The 17,540-nt window shown below is 38.2% G+C and overlaps 1 protein-coding gene across 10 annotated transcripts in view; it reads right to left on the bottom strand.

Moving 5' to 3' along the window:
• The window catches only part of Cadps2 (calcium dependent secretion activator 2), a 544,863-nt gene that overhangs the window by 297,476 nt on the left and 229,847 nt on the right, over positions 1-17,540 (bottom strand). For all 10 annotated transcript variants that reach the window (XM_016006862.3, XM_016006864.3, XM_076566153.1 and 7 more), the window contains exon 4: positions 5,152-5,232. In XM_016006862.3, the coding sequence (XP_015862348.3) occupies positions 5,152-5,232 (81 nt within the window). The remainder of the gene's footprint in view (positions 1-5,151; positions 5,233-17,540) is intronic.

The following is a 17,540-nucleotide window of genomic DNA, read 5'->3' as shown; positions in this document are numbered from 1 at the left end:
CAAAACCTATTTGTATTTATGTATTGCTAAACACATTTCATCATCATCTGTCCAAGAGGACACTGATAGGCATCATGAAAATAGATTTATTATTTCAGTTTTGTGGGAAACTGACCATATTACATTTTTATTTATTTTTGAAAAAATGCTCATAAGTCTTCTATTAAAGATTTGGCATTTATGGGTAATATTCCACCAACTTCATTCAACCTGCTTTTGTTGACTCTTGGAAACAAAGGAGTCCATTGCTTTTCAGATCAGCATACATGTTAAATGTGATCATTTATGTGAATGGGGTTAGAAAAGTAGTTTAACTGTGAGTTTTTCCCATAAATGAAATTCTAATTTGGCCCATGTAGACATGGCACACTAGTGCCTCTAACATGATGATACATGAATGTTTGCCTCCTGCAAAGGTCTCTATTATCATTACTCACTGTTTCACATGTCCTCGACCTTTCTCCTCCCTTTCTAGCCAGGCCCATATCACTGGTAAGTCTCCCCAAGCTGATAAATCTCTGCTTTGTCTTTCATGACTTCTCAGGTTGGTTTACTTTAGTTCAAAAATATGAAATGCTCCAAAATCCAAAACTTTTTGATCATTCTGATGGCACACATCTAACATGTGATGAATACAGACAAAAATTAGGTGTACCATGTAAAGGGCTACACAAAGTCATGTATGTTCAGTCTACTCAATTAAGGTATAAAATATCAATGTAATAGACTTCATGTTAAGACAAAGGTCCTGCTGATGAGACTACTTATGCATACACAAATATGCTAAAACCTCAAGGAATCCAAATCTGGAATACTTTCAGACCCAATCACTGGACAACGGATAATCAATCTGTATTAATTTTAGGATTATAGTATTGTTTGAAATATGGACGTAGACTTAGTCCCAAAGGCAATGGAGGTATTTGCAAATTTGAGCAAATTCAGTTATCTCTACCATATATTGATAGTTTCTCTCCCTTTCTATTTAAATATGCTCCTGCATGGGAGAAGGCAAGAGTCCTACAAATACATCAGGAATTCAGTCGTGCCATGACTTTCTGATGATAACGTGTAGTAGTAAGATTTGGCTATTCAAAAGATGTCCATGGGGGCTACAGAGATGGCTGAGAGAGTAACAAACACTTTCTGTTCTTGCAGAGAACAAAGATTCGATTGCCAGCACCCATGTGGCATCTTATAATTGAAGTCCAGTTCTAGGTTATCCAGTGCCCTTTTCTGGCCTTTATAGGCATCCAGGCATGCACACAGTATACATACATGTAGGTAATCATGTTCCTGTAAGTAACATTTTATCCATGCTCCTATAAGGGGGAAAAACACTGACTGGTCCACTAAGCTGCACTTGAGTGGAGTATTTCCTTTAGTGTGTCACAACTCTCTATGTGGGGTGACAAATGTTTGTTTAAAACTCCCTAATGACTATATGGGTGGGTCTTGTTCAGAAAGCTTTTAAAGACCTTAAGAAGAGAGGCTAATTCGTCTTGGAGATCAGCAATTCTGCCTCAAGACTGCAAACCTAGAAGCCCTGCTTGAATCTCCCTTCCACAGGCCTGCTCTGCAGACTTAAGACTACACTGCCTTGTGACTGAGTTTCCAAGCTGCCATATAGATATATAGACAGACACATGTAGAAAACACCATTTCTTCCTCCCCATCTATCTGGCCTCCTGTGGGTTCTGTCTCTCTGGACAGCCTACCTAACACAGGGAATAAGCCATGAGTGTCCACAGACGATGTCTGTAAGAAGAACACGGGGTCTGGGCAAAAACCTGAAGCAAGAAAGGCAAGGGGTCATGATCGATGAAATGAACCGAGCCAGGGCCAGAACTCAGTGGTATTTAAGGGCAGTGGGGCAATAAACCACTCACAGAGCACTGTACAGACCTCTTTAGCAACGGTTGATACTTAATGACATGGCACTTTACAAGGCTTTTGCAGAGAATCACCGGCTGTTGAGTTGCCGGTTAGGGGAGGAAGGTAGACTAGCTAAAAGGATGAAACAATTACTCTGATGGAAGCAGTGATGCATGGCCCCAAATGGAAGAGGAAAAACGGCAACAACTGTCATATAGCAGAACTATTGCAGAAGTAGAATCAGAGTGTGAAGGCTCATGTCTATAATCTCAGCGCTCAAGAAGGTGAGGCAGAGGGGTCAGGTTACTCTGAGGTTCCCCTTGGCTGTAGTGAGATTCTGTCTGAAAAAATAAGTAGAGGCAAAGTTTTCCTAACAAGTTTTGCATTAAGCATGAGAATAAGAAAGGAGTCAACTATGATGACAAGTTTTTTTTTTGTTTTGTTTTGTTGTTTTTAGCTTGAGGAACAGGAAACATGGTGCTGCTCAGAGCTGGTCTAGCTTGGCTACCTGACCTTTCATCCCCTTCTTCCTGCACAGCCACTCCGTGGATCTGTTTTCTTGGCCGTAACAATCACCTCCCATAGTTTAGCAACACAGCACGTCACCACTTATCATGGGCCTTCCCAAATAAAATATAAGCTGTATTTGGCATGTAGAAATTATTTGTCTTATTTTAGTCCAGGGCAATTATATTTGTCTGGTTTTATCTTAAGCACTTAGGATAGTGTGTGCATTTAATAGTGGATGACCAGTAAGTATTGTGAAATAAATATGAAGATCAAAAATTAAATAATTTGCATACTACTGCCCATCTAAAAAGCAAACATGGACTTAGCTACAAGTTTCCCCAGCCTTGCTAACATTCCCTAACTTCTTCCTTGGCTAAAAATAATAAAAATCAATATCCCTATTACTTGACACAAATTTCTGTCCCGTGATTTTATTGTTATTATGTAGCTTTTACTGCTTTACCGAGTATAAAAGGGTAAGTTCCTGATTGCAAACTGGTAATGAATCACTAGTCTGCACTTATCAGACTAAGGAGGTCACAAATGTAGGGAGCAAGTAACCTCTGGAGCCCAGGGCAGGGCCTGTGACCTAGTCTATCAATGCAGTAGCATGGTGATATGGGTGAAGATAGTAATCTTCCAAAGCCTCAACATTGTCTATAAAATCCATGCTATCACCTGCCCTTGTGGCTCACAGGGTAATGAAAGAAGCATCAATCGACAAGGTCAGTGTGTTGATGAATCAGTCTTTTACATATTATTCTGAGAGCTTCAGTGTGGTGTATTAAAAGTAGAGAAGAGTGAAACCTGTTCTATATGCTAGACTGATGTTTCTGCTGAAATGTTTTGTAGTTTTGAAGCAATTCACACTTCTAATCCCACGTTTCACTTCTTTCTCACTACTTTTCCCAACTAATCACATCTCTACTGAGACCAATGGGCTGTCTCAAAGGGAAGCCTTCTTGGTCATTGCTTATCCAGTCCTGTGACTCAGGCCAGAACTTGTAAAAACACACTTTCTGTAGACATGAACTTGAGAACACACCTGAGACTTTCTTTTATATCTGTAATGATCCAGAACGTCATTCAAACTGTATTGGAAAACAATCATGTATATCTAATTCTCTGGAGTAACAAGTCCAATTTATAATCAGGCAGCAGTAATGGTACTTCTAAACAGGTCTCTGGATTCTTTCCGAGCCTTTGGCCTATAAGAAAGGCAACCAGCCTTCTAGCCAGGTTCAAAACAGGCTAACATTCAGATAAGACTTCTTCATCTCTAAAGTTTTCAGCAGCTTGCAGCTGCTGGATTTCTATGCTGTGAACTGCACAATGCACCCTCTGAAATGGTTCATTGCCTCTGTCAATGTCTAGAGGCCAGCAGGGAGGCATTTCTCTTCAACCTTGCTCTATGTATGAACATCACTCTTCAGCCTCTCATTCATAGCATCCCACATGGCCAGTCATCTGGAGATTCTCCCTCTAGAAATTTGCCTTGCTTTGTACAACCTACTACCAACCCTATTACCCAATTTCTGTTTTCCTTTCTCTTTTTCTGTCCAATATCTCAATCTGTTCTCTAGCATTAATTTTAGACAGGCAGAGTATTAGCACTCTGAAAATATCATATAATCACAAATACATTTTTTTTCTTGGCAGAAGTACACAATGTAACTTTGGAGTCAGTATTTGAAACATACTCCCAGTGCTGGAGAGAAATTCACTGTCTTGGCTTAAGTGGACAGACATAGACTCATTAAGTAGTAAATGCTTATGAATGTTGATATGCAAGTCAGATAAGAGAGAGGTGGGAGGAAGGAGGGAGGACAAGGGGAGAGAGAGGAGAAATATACAGAAAGGAAAAGAGAGAGGGGGAACAGAGAGAGGAAAAAGAGAGACAAGGGAGGCAGGAAGGGACACATGGTGGGAGAGGGAGGGAGAGAAGCAGGCAGGAAGTGAGGAAGGGAGAAAAAAAGGGCGGAAGGGAAGAGAGGGAGACACAGAGGAGGGCACTCTATCTACCAACTACCTAGGTCTGCTCAGCAGAAGGAAAAGGAAGGAAGCCATATGTGCTCAGCAATCCACAGCCATATCTCTCCAATTCTTTTATGAAGGATTAAAATTTTTACATCATTGAAGTAAATTAATCTGTCAATTCACACCAAAAATAGTTTTGATGGTTAAGATGCATCACTCTAAATACCCAAATTATTAACAAGGAACTCAGCTTTTGTTTTAAATATATTTCTGTTCTCAGAAATAGCAATTATGCAAGGAAAAATCACTAGGATTATTATAGAAAACACACTTCATCTGTCAGATTCTGTCTTATACATTTCAAATTATATTTTGGACAGTCAATCATTCCATCAAATTGGCACCATTATTTGCCAAGCACTGTGTTGGAAGCTTTGGAATATGATCTTATAAGGAGACTTTTCCCCTCTGATTATATTTTTCATGGTACAATATTAAAACTCTTCCAGATCTAGTTAGGAGTTAGAAAAAATCAGATTTTTTTTAAACAATTACAAAAGTTATCATTGACTTTAGATAATTCACACAGTAAGCATAGAAACTTCAGGTATACAGCATACTCCATTTAGAAAATGTGAATTCAGATATTTGGGATTAAGAGTTTTTAATATAGAAGAGCAAACCATAACTCATGCTGGGTGTGTCTTTCTGCATCAAGCATGTAGTTGGCAGACAGACATTCGGACAAGGAAAGATATGCGGCACAGCATGTTAGCCTGCATAACATACCTTTGCCATTTTCTCTGCCAGCTGCAGACGGCCATCGAGTTCTCTTCTGATCTGGGCTGCTTGCTCATCAGCATTATCCAGCTTAAAATGAAAAGAAATGCATGGGTGTGTCAAATGGTAACACAGTGGCATAAAAACAAAGAATAAATGACTAAGAAAGACTCAGCAAATTCCCTCAGCTACCTATTCTGAAGTCTGCTTGGTTCCACTGTAGCCCAATTATATTACTTTTCATTTGGGTTTTAGTCACAAAATGTTGAATTTGTAAGATTCAATAGCTCCATTTATTAGGAAATCTAATTACCATAATAACCCTGTGCCTAATGTGTTTGTAACAAACCTAAAACAGGAAGTCGTTGCTTCCTTGAGTTGACATAATTTATCATCAAATATGTTTTTCCTATTCTCTCTTCAGGGTCAGCCCTGAGCACTTCAGTATTGATGAATTTCTTATTTTGTTCTCTTTTGGATGACAAGATATTGATTAACATTTCATTTCTTATTTCCTACTTTTAAAAGTATCTCATATTTTTTGTTTGTACTAATGCTAAACAGTTCAAGTACCACTTAGCTGACAGATCCTTCCATTAAAGTCTGCATGCATTGCTCATTCTAGTGAGGACACTCATGCAGCCAAGAAATGTTTGCACCTTTCTACAGACAAGCACTGAATTGGAGTTCCATTTCAGTGTTTTAAATTTAATACAAGGCAAATAAAATTGTAATCATTATCTTTTAGAAATCATCCACTGATATGGAAAATTATTTTCATTTATGAATTGCAATCATTCTTAACTTTTTCTATAATGTCCTCATGCCCCTCCCCCTTCCTAATTAATCAATCTTCCCTTATTAGTTCACCATAAGATGTTAAACTGGTGATATTAAATGGTAAATTCCTTCTCACTTCAATCCATTCTTCTTTTCTATCCTCATTATCAAGAAGGTAGACTAAAGTATATAGCCATATTTTGTTAAAGATAATTTAAATATTTATTTATGTGTATGTGTGTATCTGTGTGAATGCATGTCACATGTGTGCAGGTGTTCATGGAGGCCAAAGGAGCGTGTTGGATCCCACAGATCTAAAGTAACAGGTGGTTGTGAATGTTGTTTAGTATTTTTTCTACAAGGGAAAAATAAAATAAAAAAGGCAATTTACATCTAAAGGAGTCATAGATTTTCATCTCAGAACATTAGTATTTGAAGGAGCCACAAAATTCTTCGATTTTCACCAGAGCAGTGTTTACCTCATCAAAGACATACATCTTTAGATTATGGTATCCTGTGTAGTCTGGGCTTTCTGTTGTTTAGACCAGGCTGGCCTCAAACTCAGAGACAGGCCTGCCTCTGTTTTCCTTGTGCTGGGATTAAAGGCATGTGCCATCACCATCTGACTGTTTTACTTAATTTTGAAGAAGAGTTGTTCTTCTCCTTTCTGAATTTTAGTGGGGTTTATTCTGTAAGAATGAACTTTAACACATCAATGTCTTAATGGCATTTGTCTGAGGATGTGTACAAAGGAGAGAAATGCTGTCCTGCATCTCTTCTTTTCAAAGCTAACCTCTGAGATCAGGAGCCTAACTTTAGTGAGTTCAGACACTGAGCAGTTCTGATCCCTCGAGGTACCTATTACAAATATACCTCTCTCCTTCTACCCAACTCCCAAATGGTTACTTTTGATAATGATGAACTTAATCTTACAGAATACTTAAAAATATATTCTAAGACAAAGAGGATTTTATTTTACTTCACATAACAAAGTAAGATATATTCACTAAAGAAGGTAACATTGATAAACAGCCGGCAGCTTTGAGTTTGAAGGCTTTGACCCCTTTGCAATCTGAATTGACCTGAGTGCCCTCCTGAATACTCATGTTCAAAACTATTTTTACTATGTTAATCCTACCTATCCATGAGCATGGGAGATCTTTCTATTTTCTGGTATCTTCAATTTCTTTCTTTAGAGACTTAAAGTTCTTATCATACAGGTCCTTCACTTGTTTAGTTAGTGTTGCCCCAAGGTATTTTATATTATTTGTGTCAATTGTAAAGGGTGGTGTCTCTCTGATTTCTTTCTCAGCCCTTTTACCATTTGTGTATAGAAGGGCTACTGATTTTTTAATTGATCTTGTATCCTGCCACTTTACTGAAGAAGTTTATCAGTTGTAGGAGTTCCCTGGTAGAATTTTTGGGGTCACTTATGTAAACTATCATGTCATCTACAAATAGTGGAACTTTGACTTCTTCCTTTACAAAACGACTCTGAGATACCACCTTATACCTGTCAGAATGGCTATGATCAAAAACACTAATGACAGTCTATGATGGAGAGGATGCAGAGCAAGGGGAACACTCCTCCACTGTTGGTGGGAATGCAAACTTGTACAACCACTGTGGAAATCAGTATGGCTATTTCTCAGAAAATTGGAAATTGATCAACAGACCCAACCATACCACTCTTGGGCATATACCCAAGGAATGATCAATCATACCACAAAGATACATGCTCAGTTATTTTTATAGCAACATTATTTGTAATAGCCAGAACCTGGAACAAACGTAGATGCCCATCAACTGAAGAATAGATTAAGAAAATGTGGTACATATACACATTGGAGTACTACTCAGCAGAGAAAAACAATGACATCATGAAATTTGCAAGCAAATGGATGGACCTAGAAAATATCCTGAGTGAGGTAACCCAGACTCAGAAGGACAAACATGGTATGTACTCACTCATAAGTGGATACTAGATATAAAGCAAAGGACAATCAGACTGCAACCCACAGATCCAGGGAGGTTACCTAGCAAGGGGGACCCTAGGATGCCTGTGGCTTATAATAAGTTTTGGTTTTGCCCAATTACTGGGCAAGCTTTAGTGAAACATTTTACTATTAGGACAAGAATTTGTACTGTATCAAGCTGATGAAAGAAAATGCTGGCTGTAGTTTCAGGAGGGGAGGCTAAAATCTTTTTAGATTATACATTAGCCTATAGAAAAAATGTCTGCCATAAATCAAACAGTGAAAGGGAAGATTAATAGGAATCTCACTTACACAACTTAAGTAAAATGTAGCTCTCTGAACAGATTAAGATAGGTTTCTTCTGTATCCCAGAATCGAATCAATATTTATATGTATAATTCAGCTATTATTTGGCTTAAAAGGGCTTATTGGGAAATGTTTCATTTTTACTATTTTCTACAGAGAAAATATTTTCCAGTTTCAAATAACCCTGGACTTTTGAATTATAACCTGTTTTTATGTTCAAGCTATCTGTGTATTATTTCTCCTGCAGTTGTACATAAAATGTTTTTACATCCAAAAAAAGGACAAATACTATAGAATTGTATTGCATGACATATATAGAATATACAAATTCATAGAGACAGAAAGACTAGACATTATCTCAAGATGGAAAAATAAAGGAATATAGAGCAATGATTTCCTAAGTACAGAATCTCTGTTTTGTGTGAAGGAAAAGCCCCACAAACAGACAGTAATATCAGGACATAATATCATGAATCTAATAAATCAATACAATTAATGTAAAAAAGTCAAAGTATCAAACTTCAAAAAAAGAAAGAAAGAAAGAAAGAAAGGAAGAAAGAAATATATGCTGAATTTAATGATTCCAGAAGAGATGACTCTTACACCTTGACTCCTTATGCAGAGCACATAATGCCATGTTATAAGTGGTGTGTCATCTACTCAATTCCTTAAGCCCTAAATAAAGGGGTCATCTTTGTCCCCTCTTTCCTAAACAGCTCAAGCCCAATGTACTCAGAGTCATATAGATCAAGATCTAGAGCTCCATAGTTGAAGCCTAGGCAGGCCAGACATACTTGGGATACTTCACATCTTTTTGTACATTAATAGTATGTATATATGTGCATGTGTATGTGTACACATATGACCTTCAAGCTACATTAAATATATCCCTTTTTGCAAATTCAGATACTTCTAACAAGAAATAATTAAGAATAAAAGTAAAGGGGAATGGGAGAAGGCCCAGCAAGTAAAGTGCTGTGTGAAGATCTGAGTTCAGATCTCCATAGCATACATGAAAACCCAGGTGTGGGATGTAGCGATACACATCTCTAATCTCAGACCTGGGTGGGCAGAAATGAGAATTCCTGGTGGAGAACCACTTTAGCCAATCAGCAAGCACCAGGGTCAGTAAGAGACCACATCTCAAAAAATAGGCAGAGATTGACTGAAGAGAACTGAGAACTGATATCAACCTCTGGCCTCCACGTGTACACACACACACACACACACACACACACAAAAGTGCACACATATACACACATGTCCACATAAACACATTCTCAAAAAGGTAGTAAAAAAGAAAATCATCTCTTTGTGCTTTGAATACCTGGTGCAAGCTAAATGAGTGATTCTGCACACACACAAGGAAGCATGATGTTCTGGAGAAAGAGAAGCCTGAATAGGTAAATTGCAGAAGTGGCATTTTAAGATGCTGCTGACACAGCAGAGCCTATTGCTGGGCATACAGGTACGTGGACTCAGAGGGTTGCAGCAGAGGATCCCAGGCAAGTCTCCATTTCTGCAGTGTGCCCTCTATTGCAATCTCCTCTCCTCTAAGTCCATGATTTCAATATCTTATGTGACAAATGACTACTTCCCACACAGATGTCTCCCATGGCACTGGGGAGAGGGCTTTTAAAGGGTTTCACTCATCCCTGACCATGACAGGTACACAAAAGCACCCCTCATCTCAGCAATGGTTCTAGTTCATATCACTCAGATATTCTGACTTCAAGTTTCAAAGTATTTCACTAGCTTGACACATGCTGTCAAGACGCGTACTTTGATTTTCCTCACCTTCCTTGCTATGGGAATAATAGTTCCCCATTCAGAATTTTCTGGCTGAGGACTCTCATCTGGACTCGTTAGGAAGCTGTGACCCTGTTTAAAGTTGTAAGAAGGATTTTGTAGAGAGAAATCTATGTTTTCCTTCACAGAACTGCTTGGATTTGATAGCTAACCTACAACACAGTTACTTCAAGAAAGATGAAAAAATACTGGAGAAATTCTGAGATGAAAAAGTTACTTTGTTACTGGGATCAGAAAGAATTTGTGAATGTGGAAATACTAAAAATGGAGAACTTTGACATGCTGATCTCAAACCCTAAACTGTTGCTCAATTTTTCTTTTGTGGAGAAAAAGAAAGCCCCAGAGAACAGAAATATGTTTGAGAAGTACTAGGTGGGTCTGTGCATGTAGAGCACTATCTTTAAGAAAGTTTTTTCTTTCTTTTTTATTTTTTTTTCTGAGACAGAGTTTCTCTGTGTAGCTTTTTTTTTCCGAGACAGAGTTTCTCTGTGTAGCTTTTTTTTTTTTTTTTTTTTTTTTCCGAGACAGGGTTTCTCTGTGTAGTTTTGCGCCTTTCCTGGAGCTCACTTGGTAGCCCAGGCTGGCCTCGAACTCACAGAGATCTGCCTGGCTCTGCCTCCCGAGTGCTGGGATTAAAGGTGTGCGCCACCAACGCCCGGCCTCTGTGTAGCTTTTTGCAGCCTGTCTTAGAACTCACTTTGCAGACCAGGCTGGCCTGGAACTCATGGAGATCTGCCTGCCTCTACCTCCCAAGTGCCGGGATTAATGGCATGAGCCATCACCCCCTAGCTTAAAGAAAATTAAAAAAAATATTTATTTTACATCCTGACTGCAATTTCTCCTCCCTCCTCTCCTCCCAGTCCCTCCACCCACCTTCTCTCTGTCCTATCCCATCCACTTCTCCTCTGTGTTTATTCAGAAAAGGGCAGGCTTCCCATGAATATCAATAAAACATGGCAGTTGCAACAAAACAAGCTTCAGTAGGACTAAGCACCTTCCCTTGTGTTAAGTCTGGGCAAAGTGACCCAGTAGAAGAAACAGGGTCCCAAACACCAGGAGTGTCAGGGACAGCACCTGCTCCCGCTGTCAGGAGTCCCACAAGAAGACCAGGCTACACAACTGTCACACATGCAAAGGGCCTAGGTCAGTCCCATGCAGGCTCCCTGGTTGTTGGTTCAGGCTCTGTGAGCTCCTATTAGTCAGGTTAGCTGATTCTGCGGGTTTTCTTGTGATGTCCTTGGCCCCTCTGGTCATATAATCCCTCCTCCCTCTCTTCAGCAGGATTCCCCAAGTTCAGCCTAATGTTTGATTGTGGGTCTCTACATTTGTTTCCACCAGATGCTAGATGAAGCCTCTCTGATGACTTGGTGTAGGCACCAATCAATGAGTATAGCAGAATATTGTTAGGCATGATTACATTGTGTTGTAGAATATTATTTAAGGTGTGTTACTTTTATTTACATTGCATTTGTTTAACTCTGTAAAGCTGTGATATTTTGCCTGTCTAAAACACCTGATGGTCTAAGAAAGGGCTGAACAGCCAATAGCAAGGCATGAGAAAGGATAGGTGGGGAGAGCAGGCAGAGAGAATATATAGGAGAAATCATGGAGAAGAGAAGAAGTGGCCAGAGAAGGAGGAGGACATCAGGAGTCAGCCACCCAGCTACACAGCAAGTCACAGAGTAAGAGTAAGATTTATATAAGTAAGAGAATGGGAAAAGCCCAGAGGCAAAAGGTAGACTGAATAATTTAAGGCAAGAAAGAAGCCAAGCTAAGGCCAGGCATTGATAAGTAGGAATAAGCCTCAGTGTGTGAATTATTTGTGAGCTAGGTGGCAGACTCCCAAAAGAGCAAAACCAAACAATAATATGTTGGCATCCAATGTGGGGCTCGAATTTCTGTGTAGGGTTTAAGAGAGTTGAAGAAAAAAGAGAGAGAGAGGGATACAGCTTCTTTAAGAGTTTCTGCTGCCAGTTAGTGAGCTCTTGAGCATTCAGTACATTAAGCAGGAGCAAAAAATAAGCAAAAACACCTGCCACAGTGCAAGCATAAGCATTATAGAGCTCTAGGAAGGTTGAATGAAGTTCCTGGTCAGATAAACTTCCAACTGTCTCCAAGTTTCATGTTTGGCTTTCATGACCCAAGAAGTGGGTGAAGCCAGCTGCAAGCCATGTGTGGAGGATCCAGGTTTGGTTAGTAGTTTAAGGGTTTGCTCCTGTGGTCAAAAAAGACTAGAGATTCAAAGTAAAAGAGATCAAGACAGAAAAATCTCTAAAGAGATTCCAGTGTGTTTTACAATGTGCATGGGCTTAAGAAAGAAAGAAAAGGGGTATGAACAGTCATAGAAAGAAATATACAGTTTAAAAATAAAGTCTTTAAAGAGAGAGTAAAAGTAATAAAAAAAAGAACAAGGCACGTAAGATGGGAAATACACAAAGATTCTGGATCCTGTATATTATTATGTTGATTCTGAATTTTTTGATTGTTGAAAAGCAAAGGACAGGTGTAAAGAGACCTGGAATTGAAAGAGGGACTGCTGTAATAAATCAGCCTATATACTTTAGGAGTGCTTTAACTTTTAAAAAGCCCAAAAATATATTTGTGAAATGGAAATAAAAATTCTTTGGAATTTTGTTCCCACAGGAGATGAGAGGCTGTGGATTCCTTCAGGAATGATACTGCTCAGGTTTGGTCAGAGGAGACCTCCTGAATCTTAATAGGTGATATCTATCAGCAAAGATTATAGCTGGTCTTCCCAGGATTTGGCCATTATCTCAAAATTTTCTCTCTGGGACCCTAAAGAAATTTCATCACAGATAGCAAGAAGCAGTTGGAGAACATGACATCCACATTCCCAAGAAGACTATGGAAGGTCTTTGGTTATTTGGTGGGCTATGGATGTTTGTTATCATTTAGGGGAATATAGAATATTGTTATAAATTTAAAGGTATTTTTGATATACTGTATATGTGATGTTTCTACTCTTTAATGATTTTTTTATATTGATGAAAATTCAAGGTTATTTTTGTTACAATATTGTGTGTATATGTTTCTATTCTTGTTTAAGGTATTGTACCTTGCAGTTTATTTAAAAATGTAAAGTAAAATTCTAGTTTTTGAAAGCTATTATTATAAACTATATAGGATAATCAGGAAACATGTGTCATTTATAACAATCAAATTTGTAGATATGTTAGGTATGCTTTCCAGATCATATAAAGATGTATTTTAGATAGACAGATGATCTTCAAACCTTTCAAAGACCTACAGAATATGGCATTTAAAATGTTTTGTTTATTTAAGGTTTTTCATGACAATGAGACATCTGCTCCTGGCAGCACCAATTTGCTTCAAAGAAGCCAGTGGGTATTGAAGAAACTCTTATGGGGTTTGCTTTCATTGTGGCAAGATTAGCCATTGGGTAAAGAAACCATTCTTGCCTTTGACTGCTGATAATGTGCTATGCAGACTGAACATGCAGGACACACAGAAAATAAAATACTGGTGAACGTTGCCAAAACAAGGCAGGACAGTCTTTCAAAATTCCTGATTTACAGAAGAGTCTGTCAGATATTCTGCAGGACACAGAGGAAGGTGACTGACAAACTTTGCTAAAACAAGGCAGGACAGTCCAAAATTCCTGTTTCATAGAAAAGTCTGTCAGATATTTTAGGCCTGTAGGCTGAGGATGGATGCCCCAACAATGCAAAGGAAATTTGAGTGATTGTCCAGGCAGTTAAATGTCTCTGTTGTTAGATAATATTACATCCATCTGGGACTTTGATGGAGTTGAAGACTAGATAGTTAGAGTTGCAGTTTTCCTTAGTTATGATAAATATGTTAGGTGTACAACTTTGGATTCACTAAGATAGGATAGACAATGCATTATTTTATCTGAATATGCTAACTATAAATGGACAGAATATTCTGAATGTAATCCTTACTTAATAAACTGTTATTGTTTATAGTCATACTATGTTTAAGTTGAAACCTTTTATTTTTATTTAGACAAAAGGGAGAAATGTTGTAGAATATTATTTTAAGGTGTGTTACTTTTGTTTAACTTTGTGACAATGTGTTACTTTCCCTGTCTAAAACACCTGATGGTCTAATAAAGAACTGAATGGCCAATAGCAAGGCAGGAGAAAGAATACGTGAGGCTAGCAGACAGAGAGAATAGATAGAAGGAGAAATCTAGGAGGGAAGAGAAAGTAGCCAGAGAAGAAGGATTCTGGGGCCAGCCACCCAGCTACAGAGCAAGCCATGGAGTAAGAGTAAGATTTATAGAAGTAAGAGAATGGGAAAAGCCCAGAGGCAAAAAAAGGTAGACTGGATAAGTTAAGGGAAGCTGGCAAGAAACAAGCCAAGCTAGGGCTGGGCATTGATAAGTAATAATAAGCCTCTGTGTGAATTATTTGTGAGCTGGATGGCAGAAACCATAAAAGACCAAAACCAAACAACGACAACACTGACTTTATTTTTTCTCCAGTTGTATTTGGTTCTATCTTAGGTTTCTGGGCCACCCAGCTTCTAGGTCCTGGCACTTCATGCAGTGTCAGGGTTGAACTCACTCTGGTGACATGGGTCTCAGGCTGGACCAGTCATTGGTTAGTAACTCCCACAATCTCTGTGCCACCCTTAACCCAGCACATCCCATAGGCAGCACAGACTCTATGTTAAAGGTTATGTGGCTTGGTTGGTGTCCCAGTGCCTCCACTGGTAGTCTTGCCTGGTTACAGGAGATAGCCAGTTTAGGCTACATATCCCCTATTGCTAGGAATCTTAGCTGGGGCCATCCTTGTAGATTCTTGGGAGTTTCCCTTGCACCAAGTTTCTACTTGACCCTAAAATGACCTCCTTTCAAGTAGTCACTTTCAGTGCTCACCCACTACCACCTAATCCCTCATGCTCCCATCCTCAACCACCCCCAGGCAACCCACAAAATTTCTTCTATTTACCCTTCCCAGGGGGAGCTGAGAAGAAAATATTTTTTAAAATTTATTTCTAATTATGTGGATGTGTCTTTCTGCAGATACATGCGTATGTGAATGCTTGTGTCCACAGAAGACACTGGATCCTCTGGAGCTGGAGTTACAGGCAGCCGACAACCACTCAATGTGGGTGGGTGCTGAGAACTAAACTCTGATGCTCTACAAGAGCAGCAAACACTTTTAAGCAATGAGCCATCCCTTCAGCATAAGAAAACCAGTGCATTCAGTATAAACATAACTTTACCAAGTTTCATCCAATAGGTCCTTTACAAAGCCTGTAACAGTGCCTTTCTAAAGTTCTAAAAACTACCAACAAATTCTTGAATTCATTAAACCTAACCATATATTAATAGATTGTTCTAAAAATATCTCCATGGCATTGTTCAGTATGAAAGTCCTCTGTGATTAAACTGCTATTGCCAACTAGGCTGACTATCCTTATATTAATCTTGTTGACCACAAAGGAAAGATTAATAGGTCTGTTTTTCTACAGTGACATCTTTGTATATGCTAAGCCTTACATAGTGTGCCCCTCTTTTTTCCACTGGGAAAAAAACCAATTACATTTTTCTCTAAATTTCCACTCTAATAATGGTATATTTTTGCAATTGATTTTATCTTGTTTTCTTACCAGTATGAACAACACAAATTGACTATGTTTTATATCATTCTATAGCTTGATATTTCCCTTGAGGTTAATTCATAATGGTGCATGGCATACATTTTATCTATAAATCTGTTTATTTGCATACATTCATGAGAAATAACTGACACCACAAAATGCTTCTCTAAAATCAGTGTACACAGTGCTTTGCGGTTTATCATGTAATTTTATAACATCCATTGCTTACTTGATTATGTCCATTATACATATGAATTCCCTATGGCCTCATAATAGTGATCAAAGAGTTATTCTTATCAAATTATTTTACCTCACCTGTTAATTATCTGTCATCACTCAAATCACAAATTATGGAAATAGAGCATTTCTCTACTCAGATGACTCTTGTTAATCATGTTATTATGTGTCCCATTCCCCCATTTTCTCAGCCTTGGTATTTTTGTCTTGGTTATTGGCTATTGTGCTACAGTTCAGACAGTCTGTTGCAGCCATTTCTTAGAGAGGTGTCATAAGTTATGGCACAGGGCTTCTCTGTCTCTCTTGTTCCAGCTCTAGGAGTCCATATGAAGAAAAGTTATTTCCTTATAGTCACCTTAACATGAATTCAAACTTTAAAAACTAAAGTTATCTTTAGCACCAGCCCCTTAATGGCTCTCCACAATTGAATATGAGTCTTACTACTGTTGATCATACTGAAATCTCAGAAGTGGAAGGGAAAGCAACAGGGGTTAGGAGAGGAAGTACAAGGATGAAAATAAAAACTAAGTAAGCGAGAATGATGCTTTAACACCTTAGCCTGGTATTTAGACCCTTAAACACTTCGTACCAAACCACCATTCTAACCTATTGTACAGTTGCATTATCTACACGAATTGATCTATATTTTAAATCAGTCACGCACATTCACACATTTTCCAAACTATGTGCATTGTGCCCACTTTTCTTGGAGGGATGCTCTTCTCCCCAACATTATTTTGGTTTTCCCGACCAATCTTCAAACATCTGAGAGAACTATCTAAACCAAATATTTAACAACACAAAAACACTCTCCAAAAACTACTTTTCACAACTGTCCTGAACTTCTCGGGTATTTATGATCTCTTCCTCCAAATGCTGTGCACATACTTTCTTCCACTTACTTTATCCTATGGACAGGAATGAAACACATCCATTTCTAATGGTGGGATTCTGGCAACTCAATTTTAATGCAAACGCAAAGCATAAATCCACTTATATTTGGAAGTTTTCTGAATCCTAACATATTCACATTGATTCATTTCCCATGAAGCAATACCATGAGAACAAAACTAAAAATCCATTCCTTGTGTTTTGATCATTAAAAATTAGCTAACAACTACACAATAACTATTTTTTTGTAATTTCATACAACAAAAGAACATAAGGAAATGAAGTTATTCCCTGACTCTTGAGAGCAATGTGTTCCCTGTATGATGTTATCTATGAAAGACTCAGATAACATTCTGTCTGCTAGATACAAACCTTTAAAAGAACACCCTTATATCTACTTCTTAAATTATGCATAAAAATCTGACTCAGAAATAGAAGTTCTGCCACAGATTCTTATAGAACAGTTCTAAGAGTCTTAAAAATTCATTTCCCAAATCACACTTTCCTTTGAATACGTAAAACAGGGAAAAGATGAATGAGTTAATTAGATATAAAATTACCCTATGTGAACTGAATTAAACTATATTAAATAATGGATCAAAATGTTCAAAGGCAAGAACATAAGAAATTTAACCTCAAACGTTAAAGTCATGGGAGTTCTGTAGCCTGGAGGATACACACACCATCTATAGGTACAGATGCATCGATGTATACATAGCCTTAAAATGACACATAGAGCCTTAAAATGACAGATATAACTTCGTAAATTTTTTATACACCACAACT

The sequence above is a fragment of the Peromyscus maniculatus genome, chromosome 3 (assembly GCF_049852395.1).
Source record: "Peromyscus maniculatus bairdii isolate BWxNUB_F1_BW_parent chromosome 3, HU_Pman_BW_mat_3.1, whole genome shotgun sequence".
NCBI lineage: Eukaryota > Metazoa > Chordata > Mammalia > Rodentia > Cricetidae > Peromyscus > Peromyscus maniculatus.
This window is presented reverse-complemented; position numbering and strand designations above follow the sequence as displayed.